Source organism: Hemitrygon akajei, chromosome 11 (assembly GCF_048418815.1).
Source record: "Hemitrygon akajei chromosome 11, sHemAka1.3, whole genome shotgun sequence".
Classification (NCBI taxonomy): Eukaryota; Metazoa; Chordata; class Chondrichthyes; order Myliobatiformes; family Dasyatidae; genus Hemitrygon; species Hemitrygon akajei.
In genome coordinates, this window is record NC_133134.1 from 36,956,019 (window position 1) to 36,969,444 (window position 13,426).

The following is a 13,426-nucleotide window of genomic DNA, read 5'->3' on the forward strand; positions in this document are numbered from 1 at the left end:
TACCGATGTTAAACTCTCCAGTACTTTGCCCACGACAGAGCCCGCCTTCCTTACCAGCTTATTAAGACGTGAGGCGTCCCTCTTCTTAATGCTTCCTCCCCAACACGCCACCACAAAGAAGAGGGCGCTCTCCACAACTGACCTATAGAACATCTTCAGCATCTCACTACAGACATTGAATGACGCCAACCTTCTTAGGAAGTACAGTCGACTCTGTGCCTTCCTGCACAAGGCATCTGTGTTGGCAGTCCAGTCTAGCTTCTCATCTAACTGTACTCCCAGATACTTGTAGGTCTTGTAGATAGTGGGTATAGAATCAGTGGCTGAATGGCCAGCTTCCAAGTTGTCTTGAACTCTGGATCTCTCAAGCAAGCAAGTTTTGAAGTATTTTTGTACATTCATATTGCAAAAGGATTGTTATAAGCACTCATGTTAATATAAGTACATCCATGGTACTGCACTTAAGATAACAACCATCAAGATGGGATTCTGTGAAAAGGTATTTTCTTCTCATTTTTCAGTGGCATTTCAGAGGTGAAAATTTCATGAAGTCTAAAGCTGTGTGCCACAAGAACTTATTCACATGTTGCTCATGTAGAAAACCATTACACTCTTGATTAAACAAAACTTTGTGTAAAGAAATGATTTTCTAAAGGAGAAATAGTTAAAGATAGAGCATAACCCCCCCCCCCCCCCAATAAAAGTTTAAAGTGTAAAATTTCTTGTCATGTACTAGTAAGCCAAACACAATCAGGAAAGTCCCAGATTGAAAACTTGATCTGTGCCAAGTTACAAACTAAGTCTCTTGCTTGCTGCAGTACAGCTGGCAAAAATCCTCAGAGCTCATCAATGCTTCAACTTAGGACAAGCCACAAGGAGGCATCCTTGGTGTGTGGGAAGAAACTTCGTCTAGACAGTTTCCCTTCCCTCCAAATTTATTAATAGAAGAGACTTAGTGCAAGGATCAGTGAAGACTTGGAATCTAACTTTTGTTGCCAGTCCAGGATCCAACATTCTAGAAGACCACTGCACTTGGCATCATGCACTGCTACAGTCTATTATTCCTTCAATAGTGGCACTTTTGAATTCTAAAGGTTAAAAAAATGTTAACATAATCAAGAATAATACTGTATTAATCAATTGCTTAAATGTATGCCGAGACCAATAGCATTTGGCAATACTTGGAACTATGAGAATATTCTGCTCTTAACCAAAATGCACGACCAAGTATCATGACAAAACATGACAATAACCAATTCCATTTTAAATTATCTCCTAAACATTCACTAAAAGCAGTTCACATGCAAACCCATCCACTTAACCATCTTTAGCTGTTTTGTAACTCCAAAAAAAACTAATTGAAAAGGAAACAGGAGCTGGGAATGCAAGTATAACTTTGTTTTTATTTTCAGCAAGGTGCACACATATGACGTGGTAGCATAATGATGCATGACATTTACATACTTTTACATATAAACCATAATGTATTATACCCGTGTAAAGAATGCTTAAACAATTTACAATATTACTCAAATATTAAATACACAACATAGCTCCCTGCTTTGGGCACCTTTCTTCTTTTCTCACTGGATCTACTTCAATCCTTGCTTTTCTCCAGATCCCAGTTTTTTTTCTAACACCTTTATCTCTCCCCCTCACATTTCTTTTTCTTCTTCTAGTTTCTTGAGCATCTCTAAAATTGCCAATTGAGAAATTAGGTCTTATTTACCCTCTTCCATTCCCATAGCACTTATATGTTATCCTCTTTCTTTTCCATTTTTCTAAGATGTGCATCTTGATCTTGAGGAGGTGTATTTAGTTCGCAGAAGGATTAATAAAAGAATACTTCAATGGCTCCATTTACAATCTGATATTTCCTTTTGGTTTCATGATCCACAACATTTGACGAATCCTGCTGTCTTATCTCCTTTGGCTTTCTGGCTTTCCATTCATCCAGCTGAACTTTAGTCTTGGTGTCTACTTTTACAAGCAGCTTTTTGTCTCCCACTTGAAGTTCATGCATGCTGTTTAATACACACAGAATAGATTCTGGTTCTTAGATTCTCTCTTCCAGATTAACACCAAGCCTGATTAACATATCAAAAGCTTTCTCAGATATGTCGCCTACAAAAACCGTTGTAGGCAGACCACTGTTTTCATCACTTTTGCAATCCCTCTGATCGTCATGGCCCTATCTTGGTCCAATACGCCTTCCAATCAGAAGTACAGAGGTTGGCACCCACACTTGCTTGCCCTCTGTAGGGCAATGGATCATGGTGTAATGTAAAGGGATAGTTTACTTGCTGGCCGAAAGCCACTTCCACTGTGCCAATCACTGGTTAGTCCATTTGAAGGATGCAGCAGCTCTTTCCCATTGGTTGCCTTGTGTGCCATGGCTCCTCAGGAGTACAAGAAAAGCACGTGCAAGAGACTGGCCGTCTTTCCTTTGTCTCCAAGGGCTCATCTTCACACTGGGGCCACGACCCATGCTGAAGAATCATTGGGAAGGTATGCTGCAGATATAGGAGGGGCCACGTGCACACTTGGCCAAGTATCTATCTTTTGAATGTTTAATTTTGTAGTTGTATAACTTGGGGAGAATTAATGTAGTACCTGTTGAGTTTGAAGTATTACTGAATGTTTAGTGTTGTGGATTTCTTGACTTAGTTGGCCTAGATATCTGGTTGAGTGTTTTACTGTTTGTATCTAAATAAATGGTCAATGTCCTTATTTGTAATCTGTGTCTTCTGTCTCACTTCCAAAACCCATGAACCTGCTTCATAACAAGCAAGCTGATTATCCAATACCTTTCTTAATTCATTTTCTGTGACTATTGCAGGGATGTGACACACAAACGGCAGACGGATCTCCAATCAAGTTGTAACCGTCTCAGCCAAACGTACCACTACAATGCTGGCCCTCCTGATTTTACCACATACAAGCCCAATGTGGTTTGTTGGTTACTGTATTTCACTGTTAGGAATGTCATTCACACAGAAATGAGCTTTTCTGCAGTATAATTTCTTAGTTGGAAATCTGCAGTGTTCAGTTCAGTATCTTAAAATTTCCATTCAAACTTATTTTGTGGAATGACTGAAACAGCCAAAACAGTGTTTAATTCCATTTTAATTAATTGGCCATTCAGTTCTGGTGAGAATGTGAAGAGGGTAAGGGGTACGTGTAGAGGGGTAGACGAGGGTTAAGTGTAGCAAAATATGTAGACAGGACAAGACAGAGGTATGTCATTGGGGAAGCAAGGAGAGGTAGCTAAAATAAGGTGCCAGGCCAGACGTGGAGACCACAAGGAAAAGGGAACCTACAACCACAAGACAATGTGCTTGGCAAAATATTTTAAGGATACCTATTTCAAGTGTCCTGAAGTAAGTCAGTATTAATTCTAGGTATTACACTTTAACCTTTGCTAAATTCTGAGTATTTCGCTTGCTTAGCTATGCAATAGCCAATCAATTGATGAATTTGAATGGGTAACCATATTTGCGAATGTAGTACCCTGCTTTTGGGTATAAGTATGACCTTTGTAAACCGACAAATTGGGAGTTGGCTACCTTACGCCCGAAGTGCATGGGGCTGCGAACTCCTCTCTGAATAAAAACCGTTTCAGAGGTAATTTTGTGTCTCTGGTGTTTTTCCTCAACTGAGCAGGTAACAGTTACAGGTTGACACTGGTATAAGACATATTGTTTGTTCATTGTTAGTTTTTACGTTATAGATCTCAAGGCTACACTGTCCTGTGCAACTCTCACCATTATCAGATTTTCCCTTAATAGCATGCAGATTAGTGCTCTTTTTGAAACTGCATGTTGACTTTTTAATCTTTCTCTTCCCTGCACAGTCCATTTATTTTTGTCTGCCCGATGTGCCAGATTGGTCAAGTGTGAGACCCTGCCACAACAGTATCACAACTTATTCGGCCAGGTAGGCCTTCGTCTAAAAGCCTAGAAGATGCAATTTTGCTCATGTTCACTTTCATTCCAGATTGCAACTCAACTATGTCTACCTATTTCCATTGATACGGCTATTACAACTGCTCTTTTAAAATTTGAGTTGTGCTTCAGCTAGGAGCCATTTAAAATGCTTTCTTGTAAGCTTGCAAAACTAAACAATCTCTCAGTGCATCGTTAACCTCATTATTGAACTATCAATGCTCAGATCATTTCTTCAATTCAGCCACACATGCTTAAATGGTCTCCCTTCCTTTTGATTCCACTTATGAAACCCAAAGCGTTCTACAATGAACAACAGTTTTGATTCCAATGTTCTTGCATTTCTTTCACAATATCAGCAAAGATCATTTCAGCTGGGTTAGTTGAAGCAATTAAACTTTGAAGCAAACTGTGTGTCTTTAAACCCGATGCACTCAGCAATTATGGTACTTGTTTTTCCATCGGCTATTTCAACTACTTTAAAATACAGCTCAATCCACTCCATATACAACATCCAGTTATCTTTTGTGTAATTCAAACACATCAATCTTTCCAACGTGGCCAGCCATTTCTGCTCTATTTTAATGATTATCACCTGGAATTCACTGCTTATGAACCCCTGAACTTGTCCTGTTTCTTGACCATCCCTGCCTGTTACTGAAGATGCACATGCCTTGCTGCTTATTTTACTCTAACATTTCTTGCTGCAGTTTAAAAAAAAAACTCAAATGTCCTCACTGTGCTTCAACAGGTAGACAGTCATCTCAGGTTTATATCCAAAACACAACTCTAAAACACAAAACTAACTGAAAGGAAAAATAAAAAGGAGCTGGGAATGAGAGTCTAGCTTTGCTTTTACTTTAATTAAGGTGCACTTATGCGGCGGTGTAATGACACATGCTATTTATGTTCTTTTACATATGATCCGTAATGTATTATGTAAACAAAGAATGCTTAAAATCAAAAATACATTGACATTACTCAAATACTGAAATATTAAATACAAAGTATTAGCAAACAGAATGTTCAGTTAAAGAAATTGACAAGCAATGAGGCAGAAAAACATTAATAAACAGAAACAGATAACTTTAATGAAGAAACTGTTTTGACTTTTACTTATTTAGAGATCCAATACGGAACAGGCCCTTCTGCCCAACAGGCCACACCACTCAGCAACCCACCAATCTAACTCACAGGACAATTTACAATGAGCAATTATTCTTTGGACTATGGGAGGAAAGCAGAGCCTTGCATACAGCACTGGAATTGAACTCCGAAACATCCTGAGCTGTAACAGCATTGCACTAATTGCTATGCTACTGTGGCACCTGACTTATCTGTCAGTTGATGAACATATTCTTTTTTTATAGTGAGGATACTGGAAAACCTTTAATCCAACACTAAATAGGAGAGTTTGGGTAAGGTCATTCAACTGATCTCTCTCCCAAATACTGATCTTCAATGCATTTATCACATTAGGATCTATCTTACCAGTTGAAATTCTCGCCTTCTGTTGTAAGCTTCCTGGATTCCAGAATCTTGCCAGAGGGCTCTCAGTGCTGGCACATATAACTGAAATGTGGCTGGTTCCACTGGCATTCCACATTTGTTTTCAAATGCCATAACAAACATTCCATGCTTTTCATTTTCACTATTTTCCCAAGGAATGCCCAGCTTGTTTCTTGCATCCACCAAGACCTTCATACCCTAAAAAGGACAGGAATAAAAAAAAAAATCACCATTGCGCCACAATCAGATATTTTTACCTCCACATTGCTTTTTTAAAATTCATGACTAGAATGTCAAGTCCCAGGACTTAGTCTTCATTTAACTCTGTCATTGAAAAGATCACTGAAAGGGACAATCCAATGCTATCTTCAACTTCAACTCCCATGCTATATTGGCCCAAGTTCAAAGTTTACAAGTTAGAATACAAGTGCCAATCAATGCAAACATTGGCTTTAAGCACTCATGATTAGCTTCCTATTCTCCTCCCTCCATAAAGCACAGGCAATTTCAAATTCTGTTGCATATCCCAAATGTACTCGAAGTCCTACTTACCCTCACTTAAGCACAAACTCACACAGCTAAGTTCACTTTAAAACTTCTGCATGGCCTCAAATTTATAATTTCCAGCCCAAACGCAAAGAATGTATTTATTTCTCTACAACACTGTGCCTTCAGTAGTAGCTCAAGGCATCGTGTGAAGAAATATATTGACAAACATCAGATGGAGCCAAGTCTATCTACTCACAGCCCCACTTAACCCCTCTTCCAACCATCAGCTATTGTAAAAGTACTATTTTGTCTCATCATATGCCCACTGAAGAATACTATTTTAGCAAATCATCCTTCTTCCAACAGGTTATTACATCAATCTTTATAAACCAACCTCACCAAATGTCCATTGAGGCCATCTAAAACCTCCAGTAAAGCATCATTTTTCAAATGCCCTGCCCTTGAAAAACAGCTGGTTCCAAATTTGTAGTTTAGCGAACATCAGCGCTCAGTCCTCCAGCAGTGGCGGGATCTCCCTGTGGCCACACACTTCAATTCCACAGACCACTCCCACTCAGACATGTCTGTCCATGGCCTCCTCTAACGTCAAGATGAGGCCACACGCAGGTCGATGGAGCAATACCTCATCTCCCGCCTAGGTAGCCTCCTTCCTGCCGGCATGAACATCCAACTCACTGACCTCCGTTGATACCCCTGCCCCCCCACCCTTACCCCCATCCCTATCTATTATTTTAGTCTGGTTCTCTTTCTCTCTCTTTTCCCCCCTCACTATAATCTCTACCCACGGCCCTGTTTGCAAACATTCTCTGTTTGCAGGTCTTTGTAAGAAAATCTTAAGAATTAAAGCTCCCTAATGAGATATGAGAATTCAGTGATGGCACAGCAGCAAAATAACCCAGAGGCCTGGACTAACTATCCAAAGGCCAGTGTTTAAATCTCAGTTGCAAAATACAAATTCAACTCAATCTGAAATTTCAAAAAAAAAAATTGAAACAAGTGAACAAAAAAAGCAAGGGCTGCTGCAATAAGCTCATTTATTCCAGGGCAGGGGAGGAATCTTATCTGGGTCTGCTAACTCAAACCAAGCAAAAATGGCCAATTCTTTAAAAAAACACACTACTGCTTTTGAGATGGTCAATGAACACTGGCTTTGTCAGTGATGACATGACCGAGTTCAACAGGGGGCTTTTCTCAGGTTTGAGTTTGGATAGATGAGCCCAAGACTGATACATTAATGTCACAGGGCCTGTATTTTGCATTATCCCCTACTGGCCCAGTCCACACCCGACTATCAGCCATCCATTTACCGTAGATTCCGGATTTTAAGCCGCTACTTTTTTCCCACATTTTGAACAGCTTTGAACTTTGCGGCCAATAATCCGAAGCGGCTAATGCATGGTTTTTTTCATGCCGCCTCGTAAACATTTTGCCTCGTAACAGTAGACCAATAAAATTGATGAGTAGTTCACAGAGGTCCAATGAAATTGTACGATAAATCAAGCGCACTTTCACAATTAAATTATTGTAAATTAGTCATTTGTACTCACCCTCATCAACATGGAAAACACTCGAAGCATTGTGCTACCTACCCTACTTAGTTTAAACTATATTTGTTTTCTGTACTACATCGCGGGATGCTATGACGACACACCCGGTTTCGCGGTGTCTTGTGGGAAAATGCCGTTTGCGATGAAACGGAAAGGAGGGGGGGAGCGCATTACGCGAGCGGCTTTGGATCTGAGCGAACTCTGCTTTTAAATGCCGGTTTGCGATGAAACGGAAAGGAGGGGGGGAGCGCATTACGCGAGCGGCTTTGGATCTGAGCGAACTCTGCTTTTAAATGCCGTTTGCTATGAAACGGAAAGGAGGGGGGAGCGCATTACACGAGCGGCTTTGGATCTGAGCGAACTCTGCTTTTAAGTTAAAGGTATCAATAACTTTTCCTGGTAGGCTGCAGTATATATATTTTTTACCAGTCGTTAGGAGATATTGGAATGTTGTTCAGTAAAGAAGTATACGCAACGTATATTTAAAAGTAGCCGCGTACGGGCACGGTTCGAAAAAAAGCATTTGCAATATGTATTTGTTTTTGTTACCATATGGATTTAATTAAAAGTTAAAAAAATCCTCACGTGTAATATCTTTCTGTGTAAATATCTCATATTACAACGTGGGACACCTGCGGCCGAAAATCCGGTGCGGCCTAAAATCCGGTGCGGCCTTTACAATTAAAAAAATGATTTTATTTCTAAAATTAGAGCCAGCGGCTTAAAATCAGGTGCGCTCTGTAGTCCGGAATCTACGGTACACTAAGCTTACATTTATCCCATAATCCAACATCTCTCCCCAAGTTCTACTGCTCACTTATGCACTCAGAACAATTTACAGAGGCCAATTAACCTACCAACCTGAACATCTTTGCATTGTGGGAGGGAACACAGGTGGTCACTGGGAGAATGCGCAAATTCCAAATAGATAGCACCCAAGGTCAGAATTGAACTTGATCTCTAGCACTGTGTCATGAAATATGCTTTAAAACTTAATGGCACACACATACACAAAATATTTAATAAATATGCATGGATTATTAAAGCAACAGGAACAATTATATTTGACTAATGCACAAATACTTAAAATATATAAAAACTGGCTGTATATTGCTAATAAGTTTTGTTCTAAATAATGGCCAACAATCTGAAAAGCTGGAATCTGAAGGCTATAGACGTTTCCTGTATTGAGAAGATCCCCCACTGAATTAACATTTTTAAAATTTATTTTACTTCAATTAGACCAAGTACAAAATTCAAAATATATACTTTACACAACCTTGAGATCAGTCTCCTTAGCAGCATCCACGAAACAAAGAACCACAACAGAACCCACTAAAAACAAGACTGTCCAAAGGGGTGGGGGAATTCACAGAGACAGAATTGTGCAAACATTAAAAGCAAGCAAACAGCATTCAGAACTCAAGTTCACAATGCTAGGCATTACTGCAGCCAATCCAGAAGACTACTAGTTGAAGGCAATAGCCTCAGTCCAGCACAGATGAGCAAACCCCGCAGAGCAGTGAGCCAAACCAGCTCACTTATCACTCCAACCCCAACACTGCAGCCATTTCAATCTGTCCCGGTGCTTAAATCACCCAAACCTCACCTGGCCGTTCCAATTCAGCTCGGCTTGCAAATTGATCAAAATCTCAGATCTTTCCTTGCCACTGCCCATTCAAATTGCCTCCAAATCCACTTCAGCCTAGACAGTCTGCAACTGTCTTGCCCCAGTGAGATTCCAGGATTCCAGCCGCACAGCAAAAGCCATATTGCACAGGCAATTAAGCTCAACTCTGACAGGGAAACCACAGGCCACTGTCTGCAGCCATCTTAAACCAGATAAATTATTATTGCCCAAGCTGGCTATGAAAGCAACTACATCTTCAGTTGAATTTCCAAAACCAACAAGAACCATTGCAAGTTTCAGATGGTGGCTTGGATGGGTGGAGGGCGAGAAGGGTTACAAATATAGTTATTGCTGTATTTCACTTCACCATCCTCACCTGCTGCCCTTTAAAACAAAAAAACCCCCACAAAAAGCAGCAGTTCTATGAAACTGATGAATGAGAGGAGTGGCAATCAATGGGGTCTAATGTCACCTCCATTCTGCAAGATACAGCATTAACCAGGAATACCTCTATCTTATTGTACATGCTGTCTTGCTACAGATTATCAAAAAAGTTGTGTTTTTTTCTTTAAAAGTGCAAAGTGATTTATTTCTGCCAGCCAAGCAAGGATGTGAATGCATTCATCTTCAATAGCACCAATGGCACCTTGAAAAAGGCTGCAGTAACCTGGGATGAAACTCATTACCAATCTCAAAATTGACAACCATTTGCCACTGTGCACTAGAAAATTTAAAATAGCTGACTCCCCTTATCTGCTTCCTCATTTTCTCCAACACAGCCCATACAAAAAAAGTATGGAAAATAAATTTTCCTAGACTTGACAGTATGAATGACAGTAATACAGTACAATGGAATTCAACCTCCCAAGCCTTTCCTTTTACAGGAACTATCTTGGAGGTGGAGTTAAGATGGCATGAAACGGCGACTCCTTTGCTTGTATCTTTGGAAACAGCTCTATTTCTATCTTTAATATCTTTGTTTTTCCCATTCAGGGTTCTTTTGAAGGCCCTGACCTGGAGTTACACGCTGACTTCGGCTCTTTGCGGGAGTGGGACCCGTCCTCAGGGTTTCAGGACCGGCCACTGTTGTTCGGCCTCAGAGTCTGACTCGAAATCGATAGCCTAAGACCTCGGGGCCCTGGAGACGGGCGAATTAGGGTCAGTGTCACAGCAGGAGACTTGTGTGTCGTCGGGGAGGCTGGAAAATCTTTCACTGTGGGCCCAAAGACCTGAGATCTTTGGGCACAGAGCTTGTAAAAAGTGATGAAATGGACTTTTTAACATCATAAACCAGTGGGTTGTTGTTATGCCTCCCGCTCGCTGTGAAAATTGAGGACACCTCCCTCTCCCTTATTAGGGAGAGAGAGAGAACCTGTGGTTTGTCGAATGCTGGATGAAATGCGATAGTCTTTGGGGTAACTGCAAAGTCTGTGTCTTTGCTATCACCTAGCACATGCTTGTACTCGGTTTTTTTGCTTGGGGGGGGGATCATTGCTTGCCGCCGCTTAAGCACAGGAGGGCGAGCTTGGGTGGGGGGTACTTTGGGTTTCTCACATTTAACTGTCGTTCATTCTTTGGAGCACTTCTGTTTTCGTGGATGTTTGCGAAGAAAAAGCAGTTGAGGAAGTGTATTATATGCATTTCTCTGACATTAAATTGGACCTTTGAACCTTTACCTCAACCCACATTCACTCTACCACCAAAATGGAATGGATAACGAAGGACTTAACAAAGTTTTTTTTTCCCTGCTCCAGTCCTACTGAAGGGTCTCGGCTTGAAATTTCAACTGTACTCTTCCACAAATGCTGCCTGGCACGCAGAGCTCCTCCAGCATTTTGCATGTTGCTTAGATTTCCAGCATCTGCAGATTTTCTCTTGTTTGTGATTGAACAATGCTGTGGTACTGCCATCCGCTAATAACTACCTCCCGCAACTGCAGAGAAAGCATGCATGGACTAGAGTTTAACGGAAAAACTGAAAACAAGTCTTGAACAGAATAAAGACACAGAAAATTTCAAATGAATCGAGTTGTAAGTTAATATACAAATCAGAACTCATGGTAAGTGAAGCTGAATCAAGAGGTGAATGCCTGCACAATTCAGTCACCGACACCAATTGGCTCAGCAACTTGAGGCAGAGTGTCAAACATTTAGAACATCAAACACAAGGACCAAAAAAAGAGATGTCATCCTGTCCACATAAAATAGTAACAAAAGTATTTAATAGGAAAAGTTGATGTTCAGAATGTTCTACAGAACAACTTCTGCTCATTTTAGCCAATATTGCTTTGAAGTAGATTTTAAGTCATGGAATTAATTTCCAAATGAAGCCCACTAAAACCAGACACACAAAAGATGATAATTACAACTTTTTTTTTTTTTTTGCAAATTTCTGCTGTAATTGAAGGTAAAGGGTTTTCTTAATCAGCTTTTCTGGATTGGGTGTTGTACAATAAACCAGTATTGACTAGAAAGCTTAAGGTAAAATAAAACCTTTGGGACCAAGTGATCATAATATGATCACATTCACCCTAAAATTTGATTAGCTAAAGACAGGTGTATCAGTATTACAATGGAGTAAAGGAAATTGCAGAGGCATGAAAGAGGAGCTGGCCAGAAAGGAATGGAAGAGAACACTGGCAGGGATGACAGTAGAGCAGCAACGGTTGGAATTTCTGGAAGCAATTCGGAAGGCACAGGATATATACATCCTAAAAGGAACAATAACACAACCATGGCTAACAAGAGAAGTCAAAGCCAGCATAAAAGCTGGAGAGATTCTATTTATTCCACTGTAATACGATACATCTTACTTTTAGCTTTTCAAATTTCAGGGCAAATTCAATCATATATGATCACTTGCCCTCAAGGGTTCCTTTACCGTAAGCTCTCTGATCAATTCTGGTTTACTGCACAACACCAAAACACTGGTCCCCTATTGGGTTCAACCATGAGCTGCTCGATAAAGCTCTCTCATAGGCATTCTAGAAACTCCCCCTCTTGGGATGCAGCACCAACCGATTTTCTCCAATATTGGAACCTGCATATTGGAATCCCTCATGACTATTGTAACATTGCCCTTTTGGCACTTGTTTTCTATCCCCCATTGTAATTTGTAGACCCTTACTACTGTTTGGGGGGGGGGGGGGTCTGTATAAGACTCTCATCTGGGTTTTTTTGTATCCTTGCAATTCCTTAGCTTTATCCAAAATGATTCAATGTCTTTTGAACCCATGTCATCGCTCACTAATGATTTGATTTCATTTTTTAAACCAACAGAACAACGCCATCCCATCTGCCTTCATGCCTGTCCTGTTGATTCAATGTCTATCCTTGGACATTAAGCTCCCAGCTATCATCTTCTTTTAACCATGACTCAGTAATGACTACAACATTATACTTGCCAATCTGTGACTGTGCCACAAGTTCATCCACCTTATCCCTACTGTGCGCATTCAAATATGACACCTCCAGTCTTGTAGTCACCCCTTTCGATTTTGTCCACCTTTTACATTGCAACTCATCTTTCTGAAATGCAATTTTGCCCCATCACCGCCCCCCCCCCCCACCCCGGCCAAATTATTTTAAACTTTCTCAAACAACTGTAGCCAACCTGCCCGCAAGGATATAGGACCCTCTTGGGTTCAGGTATAACTTGTTCCTTTTGTACAAGTTGTACTTTGCTGAGAAGAGATCGGAATGATCCATAAATCTGAACCCGTGTTCTTCAGCCACGCATTCACCTGCCAAATCATCATATTACTGAAATCCCTACGTTTAGTAATTTTCAGTCTGTTTCATCACTTCTGGAAGTTGGGTGACTGCACTGAAACCGCATTCCACTAAATATGTTGGGAAGGTAATATAGAATACCTTGACCATTCTCCTCAATGTAGGGTAGTGTCAGAGATTTATTTCTACACCACCAGTCAAAATATGATTTTTTTGAGCCTCAGCTTCTACTCAATGTCATTCTGTACCAAGTTCAGTTCTTCCTCTATCCTTCCTGTTAATTCCTCAATACAATGCTCAGGAATGGATTTATTACCCAATCTGAGATTTAGATTAAAAGATCCTAAAGTCTCTCTGACATGTCTTTATGCAGCTCACCCAGACAGGGGCAGTATTCTTGAAGATAATCATCTGGTATTCTTTCTTCCTCTTCCAACTCAGAGGCTTGGAAATTGGAAAAGGTCGCAACAGCCAATGTTGCACTTAAATATTGTTAACTTGAACAAAAATGTGAAGACAACTGATTTGACTTTGATAAGATTCACATTTCCTTAC

General features: G+C 40.4%; 1 protein-coding gene across 1 annotated transcript in view; it reads right to left on the bottom strand.

Annotated features, from left to right (window-relative positions):
• gna12a (guanine nucleotide binding protein (G protein) alpha 12a) overlaps positions 1 to 13,426 on the bottom strand; it is a 97,921-nt gene that overhangs the window by 58,810 nt on the left and 25,685 nt on the right. Inside the window, exon 2 of the mRNA XM_073060639.1 lies at positions 5,436 to 5,651. Coding sequence (XP_072916740.1) covers positions 5,436 to 5,651 — 216 coding nt within the window. The remainder of the gene's footprint in view (positions 1 to 5,435; positions 5,652 to 13,426) is intronic.